Genomic DNA, 19846 nt, shown 5'->3' with positions numbered 1-19846 from the left:
CACAACCAAAACAAACAAACAAACAAAAACTGGCTTTCGTTGGATAAACCTAATTAAAGTTTTCTTCTTAGTCTGATACCTGGATCTGGCTGCTTGTCACATTGCACAGATCTCTGACGTGTGATTGGGTGCTGCGAGTGTTGTTCCAGTTGGATAAAACATGTTACGCTCAGCTCAAGACACCCTGCCAACCACCTTCACCCCTGGGTGGACTTATGCTTGGAAATGTTAATATGTCCTCAATAGATTTTCCTTGGCAAACGGGAGCGTTTAAATGCAGAAGTGTAACTCGTCCAGAATAGACTGGAAAAATTCATAACCAGTGCAGAGAGAGAGAGCAAACTAGCACAGGCAGGCCCAGAAGAAGTCTGAGTCTGCTTAAAAACAACCTGCTCTTTATGTAAATAATAACAACAGTAACACACTGTAAAAAAAAATCCATGAATAAGCAGTTTTTGTTTATTGTATTTTTGTGATTCATGTTTTTATTTTCCCCATTTATTTCTGCTTTTGAACTGCATTAATGGACCTTGATCTTTCTACCAACAACTTTTAACCTTGAAAATTAAAAAAAAAAAAAGTGACTTTATTATAATTTTTAATAGTAAAAAGTGCTATATTGTCTGGGTTGGTGTTGTGAATTGCTCTACAAAAACCCTTTAATAAACTGCCAGGGTATTTTCTGTTATTATACAGACTTATTCCTCTCTATATTATTACTTATACAATATAATATTTCAAGCTACTAAAGTGTCAATAAACATCATTTTGTTAAACTGTAGAGTTTTTCAACATCAAAAGTCAACAGAGCAGAGATCAACATCCCATAATGCAACTCACAACCGTAAATAAACGAAAAAACACTTGTGAATCACAAAATACGGAAACTATTCGTTAACAGAAACTAATAATAATAGTAGCAGGACCAAATTCATAATAAAATGCAAATCTTTGTAGAAACTAGAAGCTAAAGTTCGTTGACGAACTTTGATGTTGGCTTGAGAAAGACGTGACTGTTCTAGGACTTGCTAGCAGAAAGCACAGTGGCTGCTCGGCAACTGCTAAAATGTTTATGGCATGGTGGTTGCTTAGCAGCAATGTAAACTGGGTTACTAAATGACTACTCTTACATGTTTGATCAAATCCTACTTATTATGCATTTCGAACATATGTTATTGCACTTAGATAATCATTAGTAGCATGTAGCTAATCCTTATTAGCATTTTGCTGATCATTGTTACCATGCATAGTACACAGGAAGTCCCATTTTGCTAGCTAGCATGAGTCAAACGAGCCTATACCCAGGTGCCTACGATGTTCTGATGTAGCGATATTACTGTTTTTGAATGGTTGCTAGGTTAGTCTGTTTTGTTGCTATGTGGACAATTGACAGCTTAATGATGATACATCAAAGCTTCTTGTCAATATGAGTGATATAAATCAACCCCTATATGTCTCTGTGCCTGTCAAAAACTGGACTTGGACATTATGTAAAATTGACTTGCCATATTTTATTGAAAATATAAAGCTGCATTCACACCTGACGTGGATGAAGCGTCAAGCGCGAGTGATTCACATGTTATGCCAATCCAAAGATGTAAAGACGTCATTCGCGCGAATGACTGGACATGAGTTGAGCAGTTTGCATGTTTGACCAGCACTCAAATAGGAAAGTTCAGTGGACATTTGCACTGCGTTAACCAATCAGGAGCTTGCTTTTGTAGGGGAGTGATTATAATGTCCCAATACTGAAAAAAAAAAAAAAAGCTTAAACCAGCTAGCTGGTCAACCAGACTGGTTTTAGAGGAATTTTGGCCACTTACAGGCTGGTTTTCAGTCATTTCCAGCCTGGCTAGGCTGGTCAAGCTGGTTTTAGCTGGTCATCTCCCAGCCTGACGGCTCACCTCCTCTGTGTGGAGGGCTTTCCCGCCGCAACCAGTTTGTCTGGTTAGCTCGTCATGTTACGTCGGCGGAGCGGAGGCCCAGAGGAGGAGGAGCAAGCCGTGTTCGATGACTGGGTTCGAGTGCGGGGAAGAGCGGTTCCAGAAATCAGGTAAGACAAAAAACAAAATCCATAAAATAAAGCGATTAAGTTCGTAACGGGGCTAGAATGCGGTGAAATCCGAAAACGTGGTCAAAGTCGGACGAGGGCTTTTCTTTTTCTGCACGGCTTTTGTAAATCGTTGCTTGGGTTTAGGGAGGAAGAAGGAGGAGGAGGCTGGCTGTGTCGGCCGAATGGCCGGCCGCCAAGTCAACCGTTAGTCATTAAGTCAGTCGGACAGACGGTCGCTCGACAGCGGCGTCCGACGGCTTTTTTGAGATGCGAAAAAGCATGCACAGCGGCCTTTTGTGGATTCGCGAAAGCAAAAACTGCACAAATATGTACTTCCTATTTTGCGGTCTCCAGATGTGTCCGCGGGGCTACGTTTCCAGAATGAGACTGGGTTGGTTGTTGTTGGTAAAGGAGAGCTGTTATGCTCCATTTTACAAGATCTAAACTATATCTCTGATGTCCCAAGAGTGTGTGTGTGTGTGTGTGTGTGTGTGTGTGTGTGTGTGTGTGTGTGTGTGTGTGTGTGTGTGTGTGTGTGAAGTTTCACCTCAAAATACCACACAGATAAAGTTTTATAAGGATTTGAATCTGCCTTTTATGGGCTTTGATCCTAATCGAGTCATTTTGGTGACTGTCACTTTAAATTCAGATGAGATTGTGCTCTTTTTCAGAAGAGGGCGGAGCTACAAATGCCTTTGTGTCAGCATAGTGGCAGATTCAAAATCAAAACTAATGTCCTATGCTAATGAGAAAGAGATGGTCACTAGTGGGTGTGGCTTTCCCCCTCTGATGACACATACAAAGGAGGAATGTCAATTAAAGTGTTCATGAAGTGTGATTATAAATAATTAAATTAAATATGAAGCTGGTCATATTCACACACTGCTGCCACACAGCTGTGTTTAAACCCCTTATAAAAGTGATTTCAGCACAATAGGTGCCCTTTAAAGATGATGAGGATCTTATTTTGATTTAATTATCAGGATATTCGTTTTCTTGGGAGGAATGCAGAAAGCAGCTCGGGCCGGGTTCAGGAAAGGTCTGAATGTCATAAACATGTCTTTTTTCCCAGCATTCGCAAACAATCCCGAACGTGGGCCTGCCGCTCTGCACCTGTTTCTCGGCTCCTGGCGAACCTCGAGAGACTTTCCCACATTTCCAACAATTCCTCCAGCCTTTTACAGCCAGCGGAGTGTTTGTCTGGGAATGTGGACTTCTGCAAGGCGATTCAGCCCATTTCAACCACATGCATATGAGAATGCCGCGTTTTATCGGCGTGTTGTCATGGGCTGAGAGTGTGTGTGTGTTTGTGTGTGTCAGAAGTCGTTGTTTTACACTGTGGCTCTGGCTGCGGTGTGTCGGTGGCGTTGTGGTTTCTGTGCTGAAAAGTGTGTGATGGAGCTGCGGTTTTTCACTGCAGAGCAATATGACCTGGATTCAGTCTGAACGCTGTGGTGAAAGTGGCCGTCTGGTGAATTTTTTCAGGGCTGGATGTTACAGAAGAGTGTGTGTGTGTGTGTGTGTGTGTGTGTGTGTGTGTGTGTGTGTGTGTGTGTGTGTGTGTGTGTGTGTGTGTGTGTGTGTGTGTGTTTGGGCGAGTCGCAGGAACAGATGTCCAGGTCGTGTTTCACACCACATCAAAGGTTAAAAAACAGGATTTATATGTACTGTAGCAGTGCATAAAGAAATGAAGTAATGTTTGCAGTTGTGATTGTCATATTTATTCCAAATATTCATTAATAATAACTAAAATTAGGAGGGAAAAAAACCCTCATTTTTTTGTATTATATCATGTATTGTTATTATTATTAATTATATTATTATTAATTATAATATTATAATCAATAATAATAATAAAAATAATAATAATAATAATAATTAATATTATTTTATATTTGTTAGAATATTAATATAATAATATTAATTATTATTATATTAATAATATAAATTTTATTATTGTTTTAAATATTTTTTTTTCAAATTTGTTTAAATTTTTAAACTTTTTTTAATTTCCATAAAATAATATAAATAATTGTATAATAAATATTATTAAATAATTTATATTTTTTCTGTATTAAATCATGTTTGAATACTGTAATAATAATTTTATTATATTATTTTATGCTATATTGTACTAAAATCATTAGACTTTAATATTTATTTGTTTATTTTTTATTATCAGTTGAGAACTTTAAATTTTTTTGTAATTCTAATTTTCATATAAAAAATAATTTAATTTATTAATTTAACTCATAACTTACAAAAATCATGTTTTTCTGTATTACATATTCTGAACTTTTCGTCTATTATTATTATTATTATTATTATACTTTTTCAATATTTATCTATTTATTTTTACTTTTGTAATTTCCATAAAATTATTTAACTAATTATATAATAAATGTATAAATAGTATTAAATACTTGATACAATTCTTGTTCTGTATTAGATCACGTTTGAGTACTGTAATAATGTTTATATATTATTATTATTCAGTCATTAATTTTTCTTCAGGTTAGTCTCTTATTAATCAGAGGTTGCCACCGTGGAATGAATCGCCAGCTATTGTAGCACATGTTTTGCACAGCAAACGCCCTTCCAGCTGCAACCCAGTACTGTGAAACACGCATACTGTATTCAATCATACACTATGGACATTATATTTGCATAGTAAATATAATTATATAACATAATAAAGTAAAAAAACAACAACATATTTTTCTGTATTACATCATGTCTGAATACTGCAATAACAACAACAAAATAATAATTTCTTACTATTCTAAAAATAATATTAGTGTATTATTATTATTATACTCGATCTTTTATATTTATTTTTTTATATTTATTTATTTATTTATTTATTTTTTATTTTTTAATAATTTATTAGAATTTTCTATGAAGTGAAAATATTTAATTTATTAGATGTTTATAATCGTAATAATAATAATAACAACAATAATAACTATTATTATTATAATTATCATTATCTCATAATTATTATTATCTCCTCATCCACCTGGATGACAAGATGGCAGCCATATTGTGCCAGACCGCACACCACACACCAGCTGATTGGTGAAGAGGAGACAGAGTGATGAAGCCACTTATAATATGGAGATGGTTAGGAGGCCATGATGGACAGAGGGCAAATTTGACTAGGATACCGAGGTTAAATCGGGGTATTTTTAATGACCACAGAGAGTCAGGACCTCAGTTTAACATCTCATCCGAAAGACAGTGCCCTCTGAGCAGTATAGAGTCCTGGCACTATACTGGGGCATTAGGATCCACACAGACCACAGGTTAAGCGCCCCCTGCTGGCCTCACTAACACCACTTCCAACAGCATCCTAGCTTTCCCATGTGGTCTCCCATCCAGGTACTAAGCAGGTGCAGCCCTGATGAGCTTCAGTGGGCGACCATGTGATAATTGCAGGGGGCTAGCAGCCGGCTAATAATTAATTTATTCATTTAGTCTAATTAGAATTGTTAATTTTTAGGTTGCGAATAGGCCACAGGGTTATAATGTCTCAAAAGCAGATCAGATGCAGAAAATGTATCCTAATATGATCCTAAAAATAGACTTCTGTTTTGTTTATGCACAATATTTGGCTTTCTGATGTGTGTGAGTGTGTGTGTGAAATAGTGTTCTTGGCACTATCGCTGTGATTCATCCATGTCTGTTTTTCTCCAGTCATTGACCGCATGTATACCGTGTGTGTGTGTGTGTCCATCTGGTGCAGGGTGTGTTGTTGTCTGTCAGACGTGTTCGCTGTGTGTCATGGCGAGGGTGTATATGAATATGTGTGAGTGTGACCTCTGCGCGTCTGGCTGGAGCAGACCGTGTGTGTGTGTGTGTGTGATGGAGGGTGTGTGTGTTTCCTGTGGGTCGGTGGGAGATGTTTTTTTCCCATAATTCCTGCAGGTCTCAGGTCAGCCCTGTGTTCTCACGCACATATTTAGCATTCTTTCCTCCTCCAGCATTACCGTACACCTTCCTCTGGGTTTGGCCGGCGCAATCTTTCCAGCGCTTCGCCTCCAGAACAGTCTGTTTCTCTCTCATTCCTTCTGCTTTTCCCGCTGACTCAGCTGGCCCGGAGACTGCCAGGATCACAGGTTGTTGGTGACAGCAGTGTGTGTGTGTGTGTGTGTGTGTGTGTGTTGACTGTTTTAGATATAAGCAACAGGTCTTCATGGAATATAGCTGGAAACATATTTATTTATGCAGCTTTAATGTAAGTATGTAAATTTAAAATGTGACTTTTTGAAATTTTCTATTCCAGCACATGATTTGTACAACAATAATTAAAATTATTATTATTATTATACTTTTCAAATATTTATCTATTTATTTTTACTTTCGTAATTTCCATACAATTAAATAAATAACATAACTAATTATATAATAAATGTAAAAATAATATTAAATACTTGATACAAATTTTGTTCTGTATTAGATCACGTTAACATAAACTTTTTTTTAATTTCCATAAAATAATATAAATAATTATATAATAAATAATATTAAATAATTTATATATTTTTTCTGTATTAAATCATGTTTGAATGCTGTAATAATAATTGTATTATATTATTTTATGCTATATTGTGCTATTATTAAAATTTTATATTTATTTATTTGTTTATTTATTTTTTATTATCATTTGTGAACTTTAAATTTTTTTGCAATTCTAATTTCATATAAAAAATAATAATTTATTTATTCATTTAACTCATAACTTACAAAAATCATGTTTTTCTGTATTACATATTCTGAACTTTTTGTCTATTTTTATTATTATTATACTTTTAAAATATTTATCTATTTATTTTTACTTTTGTAATTTCCATACAATTAAATAAATAACATAACTAATTATATAATAAATGTATAAATAATATTAAATACTTAAAAACTGTAATAATATTTATATATTATTATTATTCATTAATTTATTTTTCTTCAGGTTAATCTCCTATTTATCAGAGGTTGCCACCGTGGAATGAACCGCCAACTATTCCAGCACATGTTTTACACAGCGGATGCCCTTCCAGCTGCAACCCAGCACTGGGAAACACTAATACACTTTCACATTCACACACTACAGGCAATTAAGTTTATCCAGTTCACCTATAGTGCTTGGTGGGGGGAGGGGGGGAGATGTTCGGGGGTGACGTCTCTGAATAACACTGTTAAGAACCGGGATAGGATGCAATCGGGTACTGTACCAAAGTTGTCGACCTTGGGGTGTTTACAGACTGTACCAAAAAAAAAAAAAAGGGGGGGGGGGGTTACAGAAGTTTTCCGTAAGTAATAACAAAATGGGATGGTTGCGGGTGATTGGTCTGAAATACGGTAGACTCCCAGGAAAAACAGAAGTGTTGGCAGGTATGAACTCGAACCGACAGCTAGCTCTCTGCAATTCTCACACGGTCACCCACTGAAGCTAAGCAGAGTCAATACCTGGATGGGAGAACACACGGGAAAGCTAGGATGCTGTTGGATGTGGTGTTATTAGACTAGCCCAACCTGCCGTCTGTGTGGATCCTAATGCCCCAGTATAGTGAAGGGGACTCTATACTGCTCAGTGAGCGCCGACTTTTGAGACGAAACCCAGGACTTTCTGTGGTCATTTAAAATCCCAGGATGTTCTTCGAAAAAGAGTAGGGGTTTAACCCCGGCATCCTGGCCAAATTTGCCTAACCATCCCCATATCATAATTAGCTTCTCTTCACCAATCAGCTGATGTGTGGTGTGCGGTCTGGTGCAATATGGCTGCTGTTGCTGTTGCATTAGAGACTCTAAAGTGTAAAAGCGCTTTGAGTGTCCAGAAAACTGCTATATAAATGTAAGCAATTATTATTATTATTATTATTGAGGTGACCACTGTGGCACCCCCTATTCAATTTTTTTTATCTATTTAATTAATTAATTGTTTCACTTTTATACAAAGCTGTTTTTACTTCTGTAGCACAAGTAGAATTATGTTTTAAATGTGCTATACAAAGATAAATAATAATATTGTTATTAATAATAATAAAATCAAATTATAATTAAAATATTACAATTCTGAGGGGAAAAAAAGTCAGAATACACGAGAAATTACATCAAAAACCTCCACAAAATTTTGATTAATTTCAATAATAATTAAGACTTTTTTGGTCAGAATCAGAATTAAGCAAGGTAATATAGAAAATCAACATGTCGACTCAGTAAAAAAACAACAAGTAATCAGAACAGAAGAAATGTAAAATAAGATTTCAAGAAAAACTCAGGGTTGCTAGGGTGTTGCTATGTGACTACTAAATATGTACACATTGCTTTAAGGTTTCTAGACTGTTCAGGGTGGTTACTAGGGTGTTGCTATGTGGTTGAAAATTTTTTTCCAAATTTTCTAAAGTTTGCCATATTGCTTTGAGGTTGCTAGTATGTCCAGGTGGTTACTAGGGTGTTGCTATGTGGTTGCTACATATGTACACATTGCTTTGAGGTTCCTAACATGTTCAGGGTGGTTGCTAGGGTGTTGCTATATGGTTAGTAAAATTGTACACATTCCTCCTTTAAGGTTGCTAGAATATCCAGGATGGTTGCTAGGGTGTTGCTATATGGTTGATAAAGTTTGCCACTGCTTTGAGGTTGCTAGAATGCTCAGGGTGGTTGCTAGGGTGTTGTTATATGGTTGCTAATGTTTTCCATATTGCTTTCTGGTTGCAAGAATGTTTGGATGGTTGCTAGGTTGTTGCTATGTGGTTGATGAAGTTTGCCACATTGCTTTGAGGTTGCTAGAACATTCAGGGCTGTTGCTAGGGTGTTGCTATATGGTTGCTAAAGATTTACACATTGCTTTAGGTTTACTAGAATGTCCAGGGTGGTTACTAGGTTGTTGCTACGTGGTTGCTAAACTTTTCTACATTGCTTTGAGGTTGCTAGAATGCTCAGGGTGGTTGCTAGGGTGTTGCTATGTGGTTGCTAAAGTTTTCCACATTGCTTTGAGATTGCTAGAATGTTTGGGGGGGGGTTGCTAGGGTGTTGTTATATGGTTGCTAATGTTTTCCACATTGCTTTATGGTTGCTAGAATGTTTGGGTGGTTGCTAGGGTGTTGCTATATGGTTGATAAAGTTTGCCACATTGCTTTGAGGTTGCTAGAACGTTCAGGGCCGTTGCTAGGGTGTTGCTATATGGTTGGTAAAGATTTGCACATTGCTTTAGGTTTACTAGAATGTCCAGGGTGGTTGCTAGGTTGTTGCTACGTGGTTGCTAAACTTTTCTACCTTGCTTTGAGGTTGCTAGAATGCTCAGGGTGGTTGCTAGGGTGTTGCTATGTGGTTGCTAAAGTTTTCCACATTGCTTTGAGGTTGCTAGATTGTTTGGGGTGGTTGCTAGGGTGTTGCTATGTGATTTGCTAAATATGTACACATTGCTTTAAGGTTGCTAGAATGCTCAGGGTGGTTGCTAGGGTGTTGCTATGTGGTTGCTAAAGTTTTCCACATTGCTTTGAGGTTGCTAGAATGTTTGGGGTGGTTGCTAGGGTGTTGCTATGTGATTTGTTAAATATTTATACATTGCTTTAAGGTTGCTAGGATGCTCAGGGAGGTCTTCAGCACTGCTTAGCAATGTTCCATATTCTAGTTTGTGCACATGGTTTGGATCTCTCAGTGTTTTATCATCCATCAGGCTAAGTCATATCTCTTAAAGCAACACACACCTCTTTTCAGCAAATACCAGTACTTGAGGAGTCATTCCTATGCTGATGTGAGTTTTAAAAACACTTCTGGTTATGGTCACAAGATGCATCACTAACCAGGTTAATAAAGAGGTAATACTGACTCATAAGGGTGTCGACTCGCTGTCTGCTTATAATGATGACTCTCACAACATGTATGTTTTGAAACACGGACACGTTTCTGTAGAGTTTACTGGCTTGGGAAAGGATTTTGCCATACACAGAGATAAAATAAATAAGTGAAATTCTTTTATAGTAACAACAATGATAGTAGCAGTCAAAGTAATATCACTTAGTCAGCATTAATCTTCATATATATTTATATATATTTTTATATTTATATTTAGAAAAAAAGTTTTGTACTGTTTTTTTCTTTCCCTTTAATAAGCTGGTATAAGACTTTGGTTCCCGTTATATTTCCAGTAGCAGCATTCCTCCACTTGTCGTCCAAACAGGAACGTTGCTCGTCGTGTTGTTTTTGTGGAGACTCAATCCCGCCGCTTGTCTTTGGTCTGTTCGTTTGTTTGGTGCAGCTTTAAATGAGTTTCCTCATTATTGTCTCTTACATTCCAGTTCTGGTAGATTCTGTCCATCCAGCAATGGCCATCTTTCAATATAAGTCACATGATTATATCCCTCATGGTCTTTAATGCAACCTGAAATGCGTCATGACAAACACACACTCAAACACACACACTTATTCAGCATTTCATTTCATTCATTCAATCATACATTCATTCATACATTTATTCATTCATTCACTCATTTGATTCATCCATTTATTGGATTCATTCATTCATTCACTCATTTGATTCATTCATTTGTTCATTCATTTATTTGATTCATTCATTCATTCGATTCGTTCATTAGCTTAAAGGAAAAGTTCAGCCAAAAATGAATGTTCAGTCCTCATTTACTCACTCTCATGTTCCTGTTTTCCACAGTTCATAGTGACAGTTCAAGTGCCAACACAAACATTGGCAAAGTATGAAATTAAAGCGGCATCAGCTGACATTTCACCCTTTTATTTTCCAAAATCAGCTTATGATTATTCAGCTGTGTTTATGTTTATGTATCAACCATTTTTTGACTGTGTTTATGCCAAATCATTCCTCAAACAAAATGATGATGATGATAATAATAATAATTTTGATAATAATAATAATAATTTATTCATTTTCCTTCGGCTTAGTCCCATTAATTATCAGAGGTCGCCACAGCAGAATGAACCGCTAACTATTATATATTTTACGCAGCAGATAAGCTTCAGTGAAATAACCATACACGCTTACATTCACACACACACTCATACACTACGGCCAATTTAACTAATGACTGTGTCACCTAATAGTAATAATAATTCATTCATTCATTTTCTTGTCAGCTTAATCCCTTTATTAATCCGGGATCGCCACAGCGGAATGAACCGCCAACTTATCCAGCAAGTTTTTACGCAGCGGATGCCCTTCCAGCCGCAACCCATCCCTGGGAATAGTAATAATAATAATAATTATTATTATTAATTAATTCATTAATTCTTATCAGAGGTCGCCACAACAGAATGAACCACCAACTATTCTGTCATATGTTATACACATCGGATGCCCTTCCAGCCACAACCCAACACTGTAAAACACCCATATACTCTCATACATACACACTCACACACTCATAAACTACAGCCAATTTAGCTAATAACTGTCGCCTAATAAGAATAATTATTATTATTAGGCGGCAGTGATAATAATTATTATTATTATCATTCATTCATTCTTTTTCTTTTTTCGTCTGGTTCTTGAGTCGTTTGTTCATCACGTGACAGAATGACTCAAACCCGAGGACTCGAGAGATTAACGGTTCAATTCTTTTTCCAGCTCTAAACGCATATGATCGGCCCGTGAGGAACGAATGACTCAAACCCAATAGAGGACTCGAGAGGTGAATGGTTCAACCCTGCTGAAAAATCCAGCTTAAACCAGCCTAGGCTGGTTGGATGGTTTTAGCTGGTCGCCCAGGCTGGTTTTAGAGGGGTTTTAGAGGGGTTTTGGCCATTTTTGGGCTGGTTTCCAGCCATTTCCAGCCTGGTCTTAGCTGGTCAGGCTGGAAAATGATCAGCTAAATCCAGCTAAAACCAGCTTGACCAGCCTGGTTTAAGCTGGACATAGCTGGTTTTGGCTGGGCTCCCAGCCTGGCTAGGCTGGTCAAGCTGATCATCTCCCAGCCTGACCAGCTAAGACTGGTTTAAACCAGCCTAGGCTGGTTTAAGCTGTTTTTTTCAGCAGGGAATTCTTTTTCTGGCTCTAAACCAAATGATTGGCTACTGCCTTTCCGCCATAAACGACTCAAAAGACTTGAAATGAACGATTCCACCTGCACAAATGTGCGCACGCGCGGATGAACGAATCACTCCCTGAGAGGACTCGTAGTTCCTGAGTCATATTGAAGATTCGTTCAAAATGGACGAATCGTTCAATAACGACCCATACCGAATTATCATTATTATTGTTATTATTACTATTAATCATCATCATCATCTTAGTTATTATTATTATTAAAAAAATAACTTAAATTGTGTCTTTTCCTCACACAAAGCTGTTGCATAGACCATCTTGCCTGAATGTATTACAGCAACCGCTATCAAAGTGTTTCTGGTTCCTCCAAAAGCTACATCGACACCTTCACTATGAACTGTTTGGTGAAAGTTCAGTTGACACAAGGTGAGCACCGCATCCCTGAATCTTCATTTTTGGCCTCTCTGTCATTAGTTTCTCCACTCTCAGTGTCTGTTTCAGGTATATCTGCTGCTCTCCCTCAAGCGGGATCACGTCCAAATCTCAGGCCGCTCTGCATCCACAGGCCGCTGTGCTTGTGTTTTGGGTTATTCATCCTCCGCCCCGGGTCTGGGCCGGCTGTTTTGCTTGTGTCTGCTTTGGTTAGTCATCTCCATATCAGAGAAGAGAGAGCTGTCGTAAAAAAACCACAGCTCTGCGGGAAATTAGCTAGTATTTAGTACTATGGTTGTAGCTCCAACCCAGTGGAATAAAAAGTCATGCAACCCTCATTGTCTGTTAAAGGAAGACGGGACGGTCCTGCTTGAGTTTCTAATCCCGCTTCATCCTGTAAACGTTAGCATTGGGATGTACACGGTGTTAGCGTGGTCGCGCTGCACGGACTTTTTTGCTCCGCTTGCTGACTGTAGTGAAGCGAAACGGCGTCAGGTCCGGCTGTTCTCCAGGCGGGAAGCGCTTCATGAAGTGGACGTCCTGCTGGTTGGGAAGCGTGTGCGGCCCGCGGCGAGGACGCCCTCTTTTGGTGAAGCCCACGTACCATCCTGTGTAGCGCGCAGACATTAGCGCGGTGTAGTTGTTTTCCAGAACCTTCTCTATGAAGACGCAGTCGGCGCTACGGTTGCTGGCCTTCTAGGAGACACAAATGAGCGCATGGAAACGAACGTGTTAGCTACAACATTAACATATATGGCTAATGCTTCTGAAAGGCTAACAGATATTGTTAGCATTGAGGTCATCTGTATTAATGCTTCTCAACCTTTTTTCTTATGATACACTTATGATATACCCTGTTAATGTGTATAATTGCATTTTAGGCAGCACGGTGGCTCAGTGGTTAACACTGTCACCTCACAGCAAGAAGGTCGCTGGTTTGAGTCCCGGCTGGGACAGTTGGCATTTCTGTGTGGAGTTTGCAAATTATTTCAGCATGTGTTTTACACAGCAGATGCCCTTCCAGCCACAACCCAGTACTGGGAAACACCCATACACTCTCACATTCTCACACACACACATACACTATGAACAATTTAGCTTATTCAATTTCCCTATAGCGCATGTGTTTGGACTGTTGGGGAAACCGAAGCACCCGAAGAAAACCCACGCCAACATCAGGAAAACATGCACCGCAAAAAATGCTTTTCTTACTTAGATTTTTTTGTCTTGTTTCTAGTCTAAATATCTAAAAATTCCTAAATCAAGAAGATTTTTTTAGACAGGCAAAACATATTGTCTTGTTTTCAGAAATAATATGCCAATATTAAGTGAGTTTTTCCTTAAAACAAGCAAAATAATTTGCCAATTAGGTAAGTAAAATAGTCCTACGTGCAAGGAAAAAAAAATAATTTAATAAATATAATTAATAATTTGCTTACCCCATTGGCAGATTATTTTGTTTGTTTTAAGGAAAAACTCACTTAATATTGGCATATTATTTCTCAAAACAAGACAATATGTTTTGCTTGTCTAGAAAATGCTTCTTAATATAAGAATTTGAGATATTATGACTAGAAACAAGACAAAAAAAATCTAAGCAAGAAAAGCATTTTTCACACAGAAATGCAACTGAGCAAGCTGGGACTCGAACCAGCAACCTTCTTGCTGTGAGGCAACCGTGCTAACCACTGAGCCACTATGCCACCCCTTCCTGTTGAACTATGATTAGTAAATGCTTTATAAAATTATTCATACTTGGTTAATGTCAGTAATAGGGTTGGGTATCGTTTGGGGTTATTTCGATGGTGCTAAATCGATACTTTTAAAATGGTACCGGTGCCTTTTTAGCCACAAAATTATTCGACAAAAAATATTTGAATCATTATAATTGAACAATATAAACATATTTTTATAATAAGTTTAAAGTAAACACCAATTCTTTTTTTATATATACTTGAATTGCATATATATATTTCTTATAATCATTTGTTTGTTTGCCTGAATGCAAAATTTACATAACACTATTAACATTACATTAGCTTACTACTAACCTGCGGACAGGCTGTCATCAAATTCAGGGAACACCTTTGTTCTGGGTTTGAGGCTTGTGACTACTTTTACATGGACATCAGTGATCTAATGATTTGCCTTAATCTGAATAAGACAATAATATGAGTCAGGTGTTTACATGAGCTGCTTTTTGAATGTTACATTCATGATTCTACATGTTATAGCACACAGATCCCTATAAATCCCTATAGGCCTATAAATGTTTCCTCCCCAGTTTGTGTCTGTGGTCCTTTAAGATAATCAAAAATCCCTGTTTACGTGGTAGAGTCTAATCATGTTAAAATCAGAGTATTGGTGTCCATGTAAGCGTACTCACTGAAAGTGATGGCGCAAGCTGTCAAACACAGTCCATTCCTCACCTTTAAGTTGATTCCATGAGCCCTCACATTTCATAAGTTTGACGTGTTTCACCCATTACACGCAACTTTTCTAAAGCACTGGCTGCATGTTGGTGTGTCAGAATCCTTGCTTGTAAAATACAGCCACACTTTAGAGTGTTTAGTTTAAGTAAATTAGATGAATGTCATCATGCGTGCTGATGAAGGAAGTCGCTCACTGCATGCGCCGTACTGCACGCTTTGCCTTCTATAAGCGACAAGAACAAACGAGTAACATCGCTGGCATCCTTATCCCTCAAAGCTGTTTAGAATTAAATATTTAGAGATGGTGTGACACAACGTGTACTTATGTGTGCCTTTGATGCACCCCTCGATGTTTTTTAAGGGCGTCACACAGTGGATGCGCCGCTCTGAGCCGCGGCACTGCGCGCACGCAACAGTTGAAAGTATCACACACCAGACACGCACATTCACATGTTATTTCAAATGAAACTATTCAGATGGTGCTCTGTGTCGTGCTCTGAGCGCCGTGGACAGCCGTCGACTTGCTTTTACGTTCTTGTCGCAGCACCAGTGGCACCGGAATTAGGCACCGAAATTCATATGCTGAATCGGCCTGGTGCATACCGGTTACAAAGGTATTATGGCACCGAGTTTCGGTACCCAACCCTAGTTAGTTAGTACATTACCAATAGACCATTATTCTAAAGAGTGTTTAGATATTTACTGTAAAATAAAAGCACAGGTGTGTGTGTGTGTGTGTGCAGTGAGGTTCACCTTGCCTACGAGTTTTCCTTTGCGGTTCATACACAGGTAAAAGTTGGTCTCCTTCCCTCGGATTCGCACCTGGCTGCCGAACGTGTCTGCCTCCACTACGAGCTGGGCTTGTGAAGAGACACAGACGGACAGACGTTACTCAGATATTTACATTTTACAATATCACACACTCACACACAAATATCCATAAACTCATCCAATTCCCCTATAGCGCATGTGTTTGGACTGTGGGGGAAACCGGAGCACCTGAAAGGAAACCCACGCCAACATGGGGAGAACATGCAAACTCCACACAGAAATGCCAACTGACCCAGCCGGGACTCGAACCAGTGACCTTCTTGCTGTGAGGTGACAGTGCTTACCACTCGGCCACCGTGTTGGCTGAAGCCATTTTCACAACCCAAGCTCATTCTGGAAATGTAGCCCCGCAGACGTTTCTGGAGACTGCAAAATTTGTCTCAGGAGATACGTATTTGTGCAGTTTTAGTTTCCGCGAATCCGCCACTGTGCACGCTTTTTCGCATCTCGAACGCCTCTCGCGCCCAAGCTGTTCTCACGTAAAAAACCGCAAGAGGCCGCTGTCGAGCAACCGTCTTTCCGACTGCCTGAATGATTGAACGGTTGACTGGGCGGCCGGCCAATCGGCCGACCCGGCCATCTTCCTCCTTCTTCCCTAAACCCAAGCGACGATTTACAAAAGCCGTGCAGAAAATTAAAAGCCCTCGTCCGATTTTGACCATGTTTTCGGATTTCACTGCATTCTCGCCCCGTTACGAACTCATTCGCTTTATTTTTTGGATTCTGTCTTTCGTCTTACCTGATTTCTGGAACCGCTCTTCTTCAGCCGGCTCCTCCTCCGAGCTAACCGGACAAACTGGTTGTGGTGGGAAAGCCCTCCACATGGAGGAGTCAAGCCGTCAGCCCAGCCGGCAAGCGCAAAGAGGAGCGGCGTCACACTACGCCATAGCATTCGCTTGAAAAAACGAAATGCGGCCATATGTACCTCCGGCCACGTAAATAGCGGTCTTCAGAAACGTACGTTTTCATAAGAGCTTGGGTTGCATTTTCACACTGAATATTCCCAAATTTAATTCAGAAATGGCAAGTAATGCACTTTATTGATGAACTTTCAAGATTAAAATGGCTTTTTCTTTGTAAAACACACTGCAGTAATCTTCAGAGATGACAGCGGAAGCATGATCAGTGAAAAAAAGCCTTAGCAATTGGTTGTCACTGCTTTTATCGTTTTATAGTTCACCGTCAGCCTCCTCTGAGGTCATTCAACCCCTGTGTGTGTGTGTGTGTGTGTGTGTAAGTGTGTGTGTTTCAGGATATGGCAGTTAAAGCGCTGAAATGGCTCCTGCGTGACCTTTCTGAGCGCAGGGGTCACAGAGATCAATAAGCTCTTTGTGGTCCTCCAATCTCTGCTCATCCAGACATCCCTGCCTCGCTGTGTAAATACATTCATCCTCACCCCCTTTCCATCGCCCGTCCTTCCCTCTTTATCTCCTTCATTTCCTGATGAGGAGAGTCCATCGCCAAAACATGCAAGCTTTTCGGAAACAATATTTCCACGATGACAGATTAATAGAGGCGAATCGCACAAAACAGGCCAAGATCACATTGAGGGCGTTTATTCACTTAATATAAACGCTAGAGTTTTGTGCATTTGTATTATTATCTTGGGAGTTTAATTGAATGCAGTGGAGAATATAATAATGATGATGATTAATTACAGTCTACTTTAACGTATCTTTAGGTGATGTATTTGCTGTGTTACATTTAATTGAACAAAACAGTGTTTTTAAAGGGGTGGGCCACTGTATTTTTAAGGTATGGTTGTGTTTAAGGTGCAAAGCAATGTGTGCTCATGCTTTATTTGTAGAAAATCATGTTATTTTTTCATATATCTTACTCTGAATACATACAGCTTCTAAGCTAACATGAAAACGGCTGTCAGATTTCCTAGTTCCTCTGAAAGGCCCGCCCAAAAGAGGCTCTGATTGGTCAGTTAACATGATGTGCTGTGATTTGCGGATTGGCTCCACGTCACTCCCCTACAAGCGCGCTTTTGCGCCGTGTAAACACTAGCTGCGTCCAAATGGCACACTATACACTATGTACTTATGCACTTAGGGCATACTCACACTATGCTATCCGAACCGTGCCCAGGCCCATTTCCCGGATCGTTTGAGAAGTGTGAGTGCTCTGAATCGGGCTTAGGCACTGTTCACTTGGCCGGCCCTGGCCCAGTTGGAAGAGGTACGCCTGAGCACGGTACGCTTGTAGTGTGAATGCAAAACGCGTCAAAGCCCGAAACTCAAAGCGAGACGTGACTTTTAAGGGACTGTTTCATATGGATTTATTAAACAATCTTACCGTTCAGTGAACGTAAACTGCCGTAGTTTATTAAATACACAACCCCACACTGCACGACAGCTGCACCTTCAGCAGACCTCCTTATTCCTGCAGCACGAGGGCTTTATGATTGTTTATGAGCGCCAAAAGTGGGGTAAAGAAACATTTCTTGTCGGCTTAGTCCCTTTATTAATCTGGGGTCGCCACAGCAGAATGAACCGCCAACTTATCCAGCAAGTTTTTACGCAGTGGATGCCCTTCCAGCCGCAACCCATCTCTGGGAAACATCCACACACACACATTCACACACTACGGAAAATTTAGCCTACCCAATTCACCTGTACCGCATGTCTTTGGACTGTGGGGGAAACCAGAGCACCCGGAGGAAACTCATGCGAATGCAGGGAGAACATGCAAACTCCACACAGAAACGCCAACTGAGCCGAGGCTCGACCCAGCGACCCAGCAACCTTCTTGCTGTGAGGCGAATGTGCTACCCGCTGCGCCACTGCGTCGCCCGGGAAAAGAAACAGTGTCATGTAAAATGTTAAACATCTGTGTTGTTTTAATTGTCTGTTAAATAAGAATAAGAAATCATTCTGTTGCTGAGGGCCATTACAGTTTAAAGGAAAGAATGGTATTACTTTTGGGGCAGAAGAAAAATTTAATTAGAGGCATTCCCATGTTTAACTCTTCTTTAAAAAGCCCAGAAAGAGAAAGTGCTCTGATGAACAGTGTCAGCTTTGCACACGACTTTGCAGTTCTGTCTCTATTTACATTGTCTACTTTTCCCATTTGGGCAGTAGGGTGGAATCATAGACTGTAAAATATATGGAGGTAGTATCCGTGACGTCACCCATAGGTTTCTAAAGAGCGCAAAAGAAGCCACAAGTACGCGCGGCCAACCGTCGCCATTTTGTTCCCGCATCATCACACCCGAGGCGGGATACCAAACAAGGGCAAAGAGGCGGAGAGTGAGCGGAGCTACAGACACCTGCTGACAGTTTGCTTGGACCTGGTTCAGACACTTTACTTTGGGAGAACGCTTAATACTTCATCACCTGCGACTCGTTTGTGTTCTGACCACTTGTGCTTGGTTGTTTACTATATCAATAAAGTGTTTAGACTTTTAAAAACACTGCTGTAACACATTGAGCCACTAAACATTGTTCTTATGACGTTTTTCAACAGGAGGAAAGCGTGAATTACTTCCAAACACTTCAGATAGTCTGTGTTAGTTAATGTAAGACTATTGATGAAATCCAGAATAACACTGTATGACAACACTTCAGATGACTGTTCTAGAGCCCACAGCTAATCAATCTGACAGATTCTGGAGTGCATTACAGCTCTAAATATAAATATAAACAATAAATGATCTTAAATAAAACAAATACATGTATAGAGATGGTATATAAGTATATACCTTTACTCACATGGGAAACGGAGGCCACGTGAATGGTTTGTGAGCACAATTAAGCGCACTCAGCATGACATGCCATCTAATAATTGTAGGAAACAAGTCCAAAAGGAAGTTGACTGTGTAAAGCCACATAAAACAACACAGAAATACGATAAATATGCCGAGTTCAGTGGCTAATCTGCAGGATTCAGCTGAGGTGATGTGACAGCGACCAGCGGGACCTAGCTGTCACTCAAGTGGCCACGCCCTTAATTATGCAAACTTAATATAACTTAATATAAAGGAAACGGATGAGTTATAAAAAAATTCACCCCCCTCACAGTTGTCATGAAGGGTAATATTAGCTGTATTAAGCAAAATCTTTTTTTGTACCAGGC

The 19846-nt window shown here is 39.3% G+C and overlaps 1 protein-coding gene across 4 annotated transcripts in view; it reads right to left on the bottom strand.

Moving 5' to 3' along the window:
- Window positions 1–12322: 12322 nt before the first annotated feature.
- fgf18a (fibroblast growth factor 18a) overlaps window positions 12323–19846 on the bottom strand; it is a 43395-nt gene continuing 35871 nt past the window's right edge. For 2 of the 4 annotated variants that reach the window (XM_087280256.1, XM_087280255.1), the window contains 2 exons: window positions 15689–15790; window positions 12323–13199 (listed from right to left, as the gene is read on the bottom strand). In XM_087280256.1, the coding sequence (XP_087136382.1) occupies window positions 13183–13199; window positions 15689–15790 (119 nt within the window). In that variant the 3' untranslated portion in view covers window positions 12323–13182. 4 annotated transcript variants of the gene reach the window in all.

This window comes from Danio rerio, chromosome 14 (genome assembly GCF_052040795.2).
Source record: "Danio rerio strain M-AB ecotype USA chromosome 14, GRCz13ab, whole genome shotgun sequence".
NCBI classification, from domain to species: Eukaryota; Metazoa; Chordata; class Actinopteri; order Cypriniformes; family Danionidae; genus Danio; species Danio rerio.
The sequence above is the reverse complement of the archived record's forward strand: the minus strand, read 5'-3'. Positions and strand labels throughout refer to the sequence as shown.